This window comes from Bemisia tabaci, chromosome 10, assembly GCF_918797505.1.
Source record: "Bemisia tabaci chromosome 10, PGI_BMITA_v3".
Taxonomy (NCBI): Eukaryota; Metazoa; Arthropoda; class Insecta; order Hemiptera; family Aleyrodidae; genus Bemisia; species Bemisia tabaci.
Window position 1 is genome coordinate 24,745,958 of NC_092802.1, and position 13,599 is coordinate 24,759,556.

The following is a 13,599-nucleotide window of genomic DNA, read 5'->3' on the forward strand; positions in this document are numbered from 1 at the left end:
ATATAAAGGCTTCAACAACAGGCTTCTGGACCATGATTCGATTAAGTTCTCACCTGCGGGTTGATTATCGAAAAAGACAGACACGGTGATAGACAAAAAAGATATAGGGAGTAGATATAGGCTATCCTATTGGTTGAAATGAGTGGTTCCTATAGACTAGGGGAGAAAATGATGGACTAATGGGCTCTCGTGAGTTGCCGCTACTTAGTCTATTACCGACCACCTTTGTCAATTGCGGCCACCCGCTTCCACCAATAGGATCCCTCCATGTTTCTTTTGTCTTCTTTGTCTATAGCTTTGTCTATCAGTCTCAATGATTATTGAGATTAATAGACTCGCCGATGACGATCGCCCCGCCGATTTTGCGGGCCGATTGGCCCGCAACTACTTATAGATCCTTAACTTTCATCTTCATCCCAATCCTCCTCGCCAGGTTGACTGCTAACGACGAGATGAGGTTAATGAGGTTGGAGATTATACCCACGACGACTTTTGCGAAATATTAATAAGCATCCTTCCGCGGCTCCTGAACCCGAGGCCACCAAATTCGGTAGCGAGCGAAACGAAGAGTGGACACATCGCCCGATTCTTGGTTCTGTGCCACCGTTCGGGTCGTTATGATGTTTCGAGGCCAGGCCGTCGACACATCGGTCGTTTTGGAAGTCAAGACTTTTCATTTCGATAGAGGTCACCTCGGATATTCGCGGTTGTCAAGTTGGTATCCGAGACTATACTATACAAACCTCGTACTGAGGATCTCAAAGATGTCCCGAGAGGCATTTCTCAACGGAAAAATTGCGATGTTTTGCTATTTTATCGGCGATAAAATCGCTTGGATCATCATCTGAGCGATTATCCTTGATCTTATCGCCCGGCTATTTATCGCGATATTACCAAAATAAAATAGCGATAATTGGCGAATTAATTTCGAATTTATCGACGCAAATAGGTCGCGTTTTTATCTACCCAAAAATTGCTATGCACATTGATTTAATCGTCATGTATAGAAATTTTTAATTCGATAATAACACGATTAATTGGACAGAGTTAAACAGAAAGGAACCAAGTTAGATTTTGCGATGAATTGATTGATCTACCATTTTAACATATGAAAAAGGGTTGATAAAAGGGTATTGTATGGGGGTGTGTAAGGAGAAAATTCAACGATTTCAACATACTATAGGAGAGGTGACAGTGACCTCCTGAGCATTTTTGAGAGGCTGTAATATTAGGAATATGTTTGTTCCTATTCTGTAGTGGCAAATCTTTGAAATGCCCCACAATTCATGTATTTTCGACGTAAACCTGCAAAATTTTAGTCCAGTTCCCTAAAATATTGTCTTCATTAGGATGCTGCGTTCAAAGCGTGCATCATAATTACAGTTAACACTAGAAGATGACGAGATTTTCCAAGAGGTATGAAAGTGAAGGTTAAATAGATGTATGAGTTCCTTCTTCGCCGAATGAAGTATGATTGGGGATACGAGTGACAACAGCGCTTTTAAAGGTTAAAGGCACGATAGCACGTCATCATCTTTTGTAGTAAATCACTGGACAAGCAACGGATTATTTTTAGACACTTTTCGCTGTGTACATACTTTGGAAGCACGGAATCCGAATAAGCGGCTTAGAGCGGTCAGTTTCTAATTGAAAAGTCTGCATGCAGAAACTCAGCACTGGCGAGTTCTTATAAAGAAGCAAACGGCTCAATTGCATTTCTACCATCCTATGTCGCGTTTGATTCCTGGTCTTATCGTGTTTGATCCTGGAAACGGATTCTGACCAGTGGCGTGGCGTGAACTGCGATGTATCGATTGTAATGCCATTTAAACCTATGGTAAAGAATCGATTGTTAAGGTGTCCGCTGCGAACACCCTGTTTATCGATCTTTTTCCATAGGTTTAAATGGCATAATAATCGATACATCGCGAAGCACGCCACGCCACTGATTCTGACGCTGTTTAGAAAATCCGTTGTGGAGATTTCTTTAAAAGCTGGATGCAATTATGTTCTCTGGCTGTCGATATTGGAAACAAGATAGGTGGTAAGCCGATCGAGAAATGAAGGGCAGGTCTCTTTATTAATAAATCATATGTGTCAGAAAAATCGGGTTCGTTATCATGAAGCAACAGATTCCCTCTACAGCCTCTGGTTGAGCTGAGAAAAATACTTACATCGAAGACGCGGTAAGTAAAATTTTAGGGGAGACAGCGAAAATTTGTTGGTATTGCAAAGCAATTCAACGTTTAAATCGGGCAGAAAAAGTTACCAAGACAAGGTACATTTTATTATCATGAATAAAATTTCAATTTGAGTGAATAATCGCTTTCTTCACGTTATGAGAAATATTACTTGTATATATTTTAGTACATATATACAAAATGCCATTAAAAATAATGAGCAATGAAGAATTTGTGAGCAAACTTTTAGTGCTTCATTTGAGAAAGCTTTAAGAGCTGATTTCGCAGTGTGTTTCATGATTTTTTTCTGATATGGGATATAGTACAATATAGATCTGAAAGTGCGAAAATGCACCGCCTAATGACGTCATCTAGCGGCATTCCCCATTTAACGACATGTATTGTAACAGATTACATAATTTTTTCATTTCTTTTCCAATAACTGTTCAAGTTATGAACCAAGGGTATCTTCGTGTTCAGCTCTCTTAGTAGTTTTCACTTAAATACGAAATTCATCAAAATTAAGACACTTGTAAATTCTCCATTAATATTTTTCATCAAGAATACCATGTGTACCATATGTTTCACTTGATATGAAAGACCGTGGTATGAACATGCAACTTACCTTGAAAAATTCGACCCATTCAAGTTGGTCGTGGTTGACGGGACCTCCGCATTCGGAGGGAACGCTTTGCGGTGGCAAGTAACAGTGCAAATTTTGCAGATCACTAACTAGTTGATACTGAAACAGAAAAGAAAGCATAAAATTAAACAGATATTAAGGTGAAATAGACCTTAAAAAGTGTGTTGGTATGCAAATAAGTTATTTGTTTATGCCTCCGTCGTATTATGATTCAATTATTAGTATTCAATACTTCCTCGTCAATTCGTGGATTGGAATAAAACAAGGAAGCAAAAAACTATAATTTTGTGGATACAGCGGGCTGTTTTTTTCAGAAGTAAGTGACGTCTACCGTAAGTGGCTAGATCTCAGGATGTTTTGAACTTAGATTATTTGGCGTTTTCGAATCTATATTCTTGAATGACTATCGTGGACGATCCTGGAGACTTTAACGAAAGGGTAGGAAAAAAGGCAAAATTCACACAGAAGTGGATCCTCATATCAAACTGACCTGTTTCAGGATATTAAGCGACTTCATTGGTGGAATTGGGTGATGGACAGAGGAGGTAGGTTATAGACTAACTAACGACAACCAACAGGAAACCCGATGGTTAGTCCATCATTTCCACCCACAGTCTGTGAGAACCGACCGTTTCAACCAATAGGATCGTTCTATACTTCCTATGTCTTCTTGGTCTACGGCTTTGTCTATCAATATCAATAATCAGCCCGCAGGCAGTTTAGTTTTGTCCTCTAAATAAGTCTGCTCTCTTTGATTTTTGGAAATATGACACTGGAAGCGGCTCTTGGGAGAGTGTACAGTATCCTCTGGAGGTTGGGCCGCGTAGCGGCTAGGGGTCGCACCCCTGATACTTAACTAAATACGGTGAAAGGCCATTGTACAAAAATAAACAGTACGGCCCTCCCTTCCTCTCTATTTAGGACGTAAGATCAAACTCTGAAGTCATTTTTCAAGGTTGACCCCACAAAGCCGTGGAGACTTAAACGAAAGGATATGAAAAAGGGAGATGATATAGAGACGGAACTAGGCAGAGGTAGAGGTGGACCCCACAAAGACGTGCAGACTTAAACGAAAGGATATGAAAAAGGGAGATGATATAGAGACGGAAACAGGCAGAAGTAGAGGTGAAATGCAAGTGGACAGAGGAGAGGAAAGGGAGAAAACAAAAAAAATGAGTACACCGCTAGTAATTATAAAAAGTGATTAACGTTCAACTAGAACATAGGGGAACTTGTATCACTGGACAAGCAGCAGACGCACAATGAGTTACGGATGCTGAGGCTGTGACTCTCGGTGACCAGTCTGGAGAATTATGCTTGTTACACAAAAGAGAAACAAATAAATGCAGCGAACCCGCCTAAAAATCCCGGTACACTTGTCAAGAAATCCACAATTTAGTTCAGAATTTTAGATATCCACACATCATGTACACGTTTTCATATTTTCCGCATCCACGAACACTGATTTCTTAGTTTTTTACAAGCATCATTCGCAGGTATGATTTGGTCTTTTCTGATTTAGAGATGTTTCGTAATGTTCAACGTGTTTATTATATATTTTGAGTACAATTCTGATAACAAAACCTATTGCACTGCTTAATTTATTACCCCACCTAATGGGCCATTTCTTTCTTCCAAAGAATGAGCAGGAATGACCCCACTGTATCGAGCTGAATCGTATCAGCGTTAGGACAAGATGCAGAAATCAATCTTGTAATTAATGAAATTTAATTATCCGCACGATAACTACGTCCGGGGGGCATCCAGGGGGGAGTGGCAGGAGGCGGGACGCCCGGTCATCACCGCAAGGTTCTCGCCCTTGGGTGTACTTGCCAAATTTCACCATAAATCGGATGAAAAACACGTTAAAATTACATAAAGGAGCTAAATTTGGCATGAAACCACAGAAAACGTACGATACTATGTATGAGACGCGCTGATTTTATCCTGGTTACTCATCATAGGCGCAGACAGGGGGCAAGGTGCATCATGTCTGGCTGATGGGGGAAAGATGCAGGGAAAATGATGATGGCTAGAGTTCGGGCCTTTGTTTTTAATTACCTAATTCTCAATTCAGATGCAATTAAATAGACGTGTATACGCTAGGAAAAAAAAATGTTCAAATGGATTAAATAAAAATTAACTACGAAACACGCGAATCCTTTGTGCATGGTTCCTGTAGATTTAATTGGAGGTATTTAATTCAGAGGTGCTCCGCCTATTTTGACTTTTTGCAAATACGGGGCCCTACAGGCAATGTGAACACGGGCATTAAAGGGCTCATCTCAAAATGGAATATTTCGATCAAATTTATATCCGTCCATTTCACATTCGCATAGTTTCTTTTCGCATTAATATCCAAATATACCTCTCATTAGCTAGAATGTAATTACACGGTAGTTTTTCACCCGTAGAATGGACAGAATCAGAAAATTCCTGACTTTCCCCCATAAATTCCCGGACCTTTCCCATAAATTCCCTGACTTTTCCTATGAAGTCCCTGACTTTCCCTACGAAGTCCCTGACTTTCCCAATGAAGTCCCTGACTTTCCCTAGGAAGTTCCTGACTTTCCCTACGAAGTCCCTGACTTTTCCCATGGATCCCTCGATTTTCCTGGTTTTTCAGGTCGCCTAATTGATGTAAACTAAGCTCGTGCTTCATATTGTAGCTCCATCCTCGATACGTCCCGAAGGGCTTGGGGTCGAAACGCCAAAATTACCAAAAATATTCTACCTGAATGCCTTCGGAACTCTTCAAATCAACGTCAGCGCGCGGGCCAACACTAAGTGGAAACGACTTCCAGTCCTGAGGATGGACCCACTTCTCTTCAGCTCTTCAGGCACTCATCAACATCTGCACCGCGTCCGATAAAACAGCAGCCGATAGGATTAACTCCGTAATTACACATCGCTACGTTCAAATCGTCGTCTCGTGGCGTCCGTCTCGAGTTTCACATGCAGTTACGACGAAAAAATGTTGAAAACGTGACGTAGCGTGCTTTGCAATATATCGATTGATACGCCCCTTAAAGCTATGAAAAGGAATCGAACGAAACGAATACCTCAATAATCGATTCTTTACCACAGCTTCAAAGGGGGAAATATCGATGACCGATTATCACGCCTCACCACTGCTGCCGTGCTAAGAAAGAACGCCGTATGAACATTCCAGCATTGCCAGATTTCCAAAGGTAAAAAATGTATTTACGACGACATTCATGCATATTCTTCCTTGAAATTTTCAGATATTTTAGACGAAATTACGTGCAAAATTGTCTGAAAATTTTGGAAAAAAATATTCCTAATTTTCCGAATAAAGTCGGTTTTTATCGAGGAAAACTTGGCAACGTCTGAAGGCTCTTGCGGCGTTTTTCCTTAGCACGGCGGACTGGTTGAAAAGTGCGTATATAATGCGTCCGCCGGAGGCGAGCAGTGGCGATATTGCCAGATTTAATAGGAAAATCGCGGAATGCAGTGTATTTTGAGTTGCGTGGTTTCGACGGACGACAACATCGGCGAGGAATTAACGGACGCGGAAGATGGGGTATCCGCGGCTGATTCATTGATGACAAGCGATTTTACGACGGAGCCGGCTGTCTCCGGCGAGGTCTCTTGTCAAAACTCGCTAACAGCTTGTCATTGTTTCAGCGATGGGATTGTTGATGGCAGATGCCTCGCCGCTGATATCCGCCGATGCACCGGCTCGAAATTCCCGCTGCAACAGTCATCGCAAACGTTGTCAAACTTTACCGTACCGAGCGCTTTGAACTTTTGTTAAGCTTCAGGATAAAGCACACTGGAAAAGAAAAACACATTGTATCTAGAGTCCAGACTCTTAAAAACATTGACAAGAAAAAGGACTCTTGATTCAAGCAGATTTAAGCTTAAATCAAAAGGAAATCCGCTTAAATTAAGAGACTTGGTTCTTGATGTAAGCTTACATCTGATTGAATCAAGAGTATTTTTTCTTGTCGATGTTTTTAAGAGTCTGGACTCTAGATCCAATAAGTTTTTTTTCCAGTCCACAAAAACATATCCCGAATGTACGAATAAATAGGGAGGCCATTGAAACATGGGTAAACAAGGCTAAAAACATTAAAAACACTAAAATGCAGGACGTTTCGAGCTGTTCCCAGCTCATTTTCAGTTGCCAAAAACAAAAAATAAAAAAAATTGAGTGGCGACCAGACCCTAGGTGCTATCACGTAACCACCCTGGAAACAGCTCGAAACGTCCTGCCTTTTAGTAGTTTTAATATTTTTACCCATATTTCAATTTCTTCCCTATTTATTGTTAAGCTTGATTTGAGTAACTATACAAGGAGAGTACGAACAGGTCAAATGATGGAGCTCTGATGGCCCAAAAAACCAGAAAATCATTGAAAAACAAATGTTGCTGTCAACCTTCGGATTCCAATATCAAACCAGGATAGCCAAGGATGTACATAGATGAGCGTTTTCACGGGAATATTATTAAATTTATTTAATGCTCGTTCCTTTAGCGGTCACAAGTGTTAATAGTCTTTCGTTTTTCATGCCTTGAAGCGATTTGCGATTGAAAAAGTACGAAACAACTTCGTCTCTGTATTGTCACACTATCGTGGCCGCACTGAAAAAAAAAATCTCAGTGTATTCACTAAGGAAAGGGTAAAATTACCAAGAATTTAGGGTTCTATTAAATCCCAGTTTTTTCTTGGTAAAATTACCATTTATGGCATTGGTAAATTTACCGAGAAATCTCGGTAAAATTATTGAACTTTCTACGTAATTTTACTGGACCCCAGTAAAAACGCCAATATTTTTTATCGGCTGTGGTAGAATTACCGAGATAAAATGGCAAAGTTACCGGGAATTGACCACCAATAAAAGTGGTATTCTTACATACATATAAGTCGCTTTACAGCACTCCCTCGCGCTCTACGACCCCTAACCTCCCTAAAGTGGTATTCTTTCTTGAAAAAAAAAAAACAGTAAAAATACCGGTTTTTAGGTGAGCTTATCAGTCTGCCTTGGTAAAATTACCAATAATTGGTAAAAAAAAAGTGAGATGGTAAAGGTACCAACGGACCATGGTAAAAACGCCGAGAATTTTTTTTTTCAGTGCGCAGGAAACTGCCAAATCTGACAACACTGGACAGCATGCTCATCGATGCGAGTGGAAATTGATGAACGGTCGGAACGAGGGTCCGAGAGCTTTGAAAAGCGACGAGATTTCGCGACGAAAACCGAATTAAAGCTGTCAAATAAAACAAGGGGCTTGACATCCCGATAATTTGACCTTTTCAACAGCCATTGTCTAGTCGGGAATATTGTCCAATTCGAGGCAGCTGCCGGTCTTTTGATTGAGATGCACTTCCTCGCGGTAGTGTCTTCGTCTCTTGAACTTTAAGTATCGAAAACTCTGAGTTAGGTTTTTTTTTTACTGTCGATTCGAGTTGGAAAGAATCGAATCGAATCGAATGAGCAATGCCCCCGATGTGAGGGTCAAGCCTGCCGTGATAGTGATGAAAACCGTTGTAAAAAAGAGGTTTTATGAGAAAATCGACCTTTAAATATTAGCCCGAGCCTAAATATTCATGAAAAGTATTCCATTTTTTGTAAGACCGTCAAATATCAACCTGACGACTGTGCCAAGAGAATTTTATTCATAGATTTACAAATGGACTGTAAATTTTGCAATTAGGAACTATAAATTCCGACTCAGTATAAAAACAACGTATGAACCATTAGTTTCCTTATGCACAGACGTGTTTTTTCCGATGAGCCAGAATTTATAGTTCCTAATTGCAAAATTAAGTCCAAATAATAAATTTAAAAAGAACAGGAGCTGAATAGATCGTGGTCAAACCATGAACGTAATGATGATAGCGAGACGACCGTTGGTTTTTCTACCCTTGCGTTAAAGTCTCTGGCAATATCTGACTTTCCTACATTTTTAATAATTCGAATGTGTTATTTACTGTGCTATTTGTCAAAAATATTATCTACACGAGAGGAACAGAGGAGAAGGAACATGATATAAGCAGTGCACTGTAATTGCACGCATAATTTGTGCGAAACATTCCTCTAGTTGCGCTGTTGGTATTCACCATCACCGTTCCTTTTTTAATAAAATTCAAGAAAACTGAAAGTATTTCTGCCAAATGGAACTATGTGCATTATGACGTGAGCCCCTTTATGCATACATTCTTATGGGTTTCAGGGCTCATGTCTTAATGTACATAGTTCCGTTTGCCAGAAATGCGTCCAACTAGATGGCACTTTCCCTTGAAATTGTCAAACAAATGCTAGGGTTATTTTGCGTTTTACTGCCCGTATGAACCAGAATTTGCTGTTGAAATTTTTCCCTGTATGAGTGAGCTTAGAAAGCTGCGCTCGCATTATTTTTCAAATTATTTTTCCTGACATAAGAAATTGTAGAAAATTACATTTTCAAGTGAGAAATATGCCACCTGGTAACGTCATAAGGCGGCATTTCAAATTTAAACACGTGTACTTTAGCATAATAGGTCATTTTTGGTCATATATCTACTAATAATTGCTCATTTTAGAAACCAAGGACATTTTCATGCTCACTTCACCCAGTCAGTGGTTTCTTCTGAAGAATAAAATTCACAAAATATCTTACTCCTGCAAATTTTTTATTCGCAATTAAACTCGCTAGGCGAGGCCCTCGGTTGAGGCTTGAGAAGGAGGGTCACATTTTCGCAGAATTGTTTCATCCGCTATAATGAAAAATAAAAGTGCTCGCACGAGGAGAGTGTTGGGACTTTCGATCTCACTATGACTCAGTTTTAACTGCGTTTTGGATAATCGTTTTCTCTAGTTTCGGCATAAGCTTAGCTGGCGCGAGAACTCCGTCCAAAATTACAATTATTAAAGCAGAGTCATTGGCCGCGGATGGGCAGCAAACTCAAAACACAAGGCCATGTTGTCAAGTCGCGCCAGAAAAAAATGCAATTAAATCGGCATCCAAAATACTGCAGCTCCAAATGAACCTTAAATTGAATACTTAAGTCTTATGGTGGACCGAGTTGAATTTTGAGGAGTTTCTTAAAGGGGTATTGTGCCATTTATCACTCAGTATTCACATGCCGTTGATGTGATATCACCTAAATATGTGTAACCTTGACCGATCTTTTAGTCCCCTGTTAAAAGCCATTGAAGCAAAGACGCGTTTACCATTGGACTTCATTTTGAAATGAAGACATAATTTCTAGCTCATAGCTAAAAGCAACCGTATCTGCAGCGGAAAACTTTGCTTAACTGAACTGAACTGAACTATCAACGTCAAATTTGTTTTATATGACTAAAACTATATTCGATAACGATTTATATTTCGTGCAAATATTCAACATCTTAAGGTGATTCGATGGATGCCATATTTTGTGGCAGAACGACGTGTGATATATTGCATTGATTGGCTCTATTTTTTCAATTAATTATCATTTTTCTCGAATTTGGAGATCGCAATTCTATTGTCAGGAGACTAAAGCATTCACTTACCAATTTTTACAAACAACTTCAACATGATTAAGGCGTGTTTTTTTAGAGAGAAAACATCGCATTCGATACTGATATCGAAACTGCACTTGAATGCGATATTTTCTCTCTAAAAAAACCACGCCTTTATTACGTTGAAATGCTTTGTTAAAATTGGTAAGTGAGTGCTTTAGTCTCCTGACAATAGAATTCCGATATTAAAATTGGAGAAAAATGTCGATTAGCTGAAAAAATGGAACCAATCGATGCGATACACTGCATAGCGTTCTGACGCAAAATATGGCGTCCATCGAAGCACCTTAAATGCAAATTATAGCAAATGATCATTTGGTGACCTATAACCAAAAGATTATGGATTCTCTTTAAAATTCTTCCCGCCGGAATAAACAATCATCGTTTCAGGCGCCGTTTCAGTAGAACTCGTGACTTCCAACTTATCGCCGTTTGGCAATGCTGCGTTCGCGGGGAAACAAAGAAGTCGAAAGTAAACTGACGACCACCGTGCTACGATTCACGCCTTGTTAAAACGTGGTTTTTACGTGCGCTCGCTTTTTCATTCATAATTGCTGGATTTTTCTCATTCCGCTCGCTTTTTCAGCGGTAATAAACGGTTGAGTATTTAACTCCATTGAGTTTTTTCATTCATAATTGTGGAGTGAGCTCGGATCTTCCTCCGAGGAGAAATTGGATTATCGACAGCTCTCGGCACTCGCCGCTCCGCTGGGCGGATCGATCCGATCGTCCGCGAGGCAAGGACACGGCAAGTTGCCTACCTTAACCTTTGAAGGGGGGATGAAAGCTATAGAATGCCAAGATAAGGAAATACGCTGTACACTGATAAACATTCTTGTGCTACTTTTACACTGGAAAAATAACACATCGGATCTAGAGTCCAGACTCTTGAAAATATTGACACGAAAAAATACTCTTGATTCAATCAGAGTTTTGCTTAAATCAAAAGGAAATCCGCTCAAATTAAGAGGCTTGGTTCTTGATTTAAGCAAAAATCCGATTGAATCAAGAGTATTATTTCTTGTCGATGTTTTTAAGAGTCTCGACTCTAGATCCAATGTGTTTTTTTTTCAGTGTAGGAACACAAACCAACGTAAACTTGGCGTCGATTTTGGTATAATTTGCGGATAATTTAGGACAAAAAACAATGGAGTGACTGGGAAAATGCATTCCTGCAATTGTGATCTTGGTAATCACCACTCTTTTTTCATTCAATATCTTCCGGAAAACTAGTTGGCATTCGCTCTTAAACTTGTCAACCAAATCCTAGGGTTACATTGAGTTTTACTTCCCGTATTAACAAAAAATTTGCGTTGAAATGTCTCTCTGTATATGAACATTTTGATGTCACCTTCCTTTTATTAAAACATTCACAATGAATAATCGATCTTTGAAAATGCTTTGAAAATAAATATGAACGAAAACTAAAGTAGTTTCGGACACGATACAAAAAATATTTGAAAAATAATACGGCAGTGGTACATTCTCAGGTCGAAAATTCCACCCATATAGTTCTTACAACTTTGCTTTCTCTCCCTCCCTCCCTCCGCCCCCGAGGAAAGTCTAAAACCACGCCGCGCCATTGAATTTTAGACAACGCTAATATGCCCTGGACAAAGTGAGAAGGAGAAGAAGAATCGGTTTTTAGTACCCAGCACTTCGAGGACCTCATCATGCTCTTGCACGGTTTGCCAACGATGGTTCCCTGTCATCTTCGTGCATATTAATTTCAACTTTCATCGTACAACAATAAAATCAGCCCCCCTCCCCCCCCACCGACTCCCATGCCGGAGGGTTTCCCGTTTTTCGCCCTGCCCCTCCTCCCCTACGCCGAACCCGATCGGAATATTCCGCTGGAAAGTAATAGTTATCGTAAGGCACTTTGACCCATTTTCCCCGCACAGCCAACTGTTTTACGATCGCGGTGATTACATGAGATTCCTCTGTGTTGCCGACTTCCTCTGCTCCGAGGTCACACGTTTGAGGTTCGGTTTGTCAAACCGAAGTCGCCAGAGCCTTGCTCGTCAAATAGAACGACTCTTCCGTACCATTTCGGCCGTGGAGGAAATGGGTTCACCAGCTAAAAAGGTTAAAATTTCTAAATCAATAGCCCGTGACAATGGTGATATCAAAAACAGGAGAAAAACGGGAAACAAGTACACATAATAATCCGAGACGGTTCGGCCCCATAGCAGAGCCATTTTCAGTCGGAAGAATAAAAATAAAATGTAAAATATTACATAATGTATTGATAATAATGTAATAAGTTATTTTTTAATAATGTAAATAGTGTATTTGGAATTTGTACATTTTATTGTTATTCCTTCCGACTAAAAATGACTCAGTTTTGGGCCGAAACGTATCGGATTTTTTTGTGTACTTTAGGGCCGTGTTTCCCGTTTTTTCTCCTATGTTTTTGATTTCACCAGTTACCCTACTGCCACCATACCAGCTACTCCAGCCGGCTACAACAGAAGAGGGCGGTATTTTACTTGAAAGGACTGTTTATATTCGCTCTTTAGAGGAATAATGTCATTTACTGCTGTTTTGTTTGAAACTGCGTCAAAAAAAAAAAATGAATTGCGATGTTTTAGCTATTCCAGTTATTTCATCTACAGAAATTAGATGAATTTTGAAGAAAACTCGATTTTGAAAATTTGACACTTATTGCTCCCTTCTCTACCACGACAGCGATTTCCAAAACTCGCCTACACGAAAAGAATGAAATTGCTGCTTTAACAAATTTGTAGTTAAAAACAGTGTCCGACATTTTTCAATATAGCTTTCAATATTAAAAAATGCTGATTTAACCACCCTCGTGGTTAGATTGCCTTTCCACTTTCGTAAAATGTACATTTGAAACATGTTGGACATATTTTTAAACAATTTTTTGTTAAATCAGTAATTCATTTTGTTCCGTGTAGCAGAGTGCTCCTCCAGACATTCATCCGTCATCATTAGGCGAGTTTTATTCGATTTTCCCTCCAAAAGTTACTCGACAAACATCATTAGGCGAGAAGTAGCATTGACCTTCGAATTTAACTTTCGCCTCTTAGATTTCTTTGCTTCGATAGTAAATGCAGAGTCTCTACAATACATTGTCTCTGAGTTCCTCTTCCCCGGCTGCGGAAGTAGAGGCAACATCGTCCCGGGCGTAATTTATGAGCGGGGCCCAGGTCCGCGGTGCATTTAATTCCGAGCGTGCAATGTGCATCGGTGCAGTGTGCCGAGTGCATCGGGCGACTATGACGGAGGACGGAGG

The 13,599-nt window shown here is 40.0% G+C and overlaps 1 protein-coding gene across 2 annotated transcripts in view; it reads right to left on the minus strand.

Moving 5' to 3' along the window:
* The window catches only part of LOC109042300 (puratrophin-1), a 586,997-nt gene that overhangs the window by 201,324 nt on the left and 372,074 nt on the right, over nucleotides 1-13,599 (minus strand). For both annotated transcript variants that reach the window (XM_019058962.2, XM_072304834.1), the window contains exon 7: nucleotides 2,806-2,922. In XM_019058962.2, coding sequence (XP_018914507.2) covers nucleotides 2,806-2,922 — 117 coding nt within the window. The remainder of the gene's footprint in view (nucleotides 1-2,805; nucleotides 2,923-13,599) is intronic.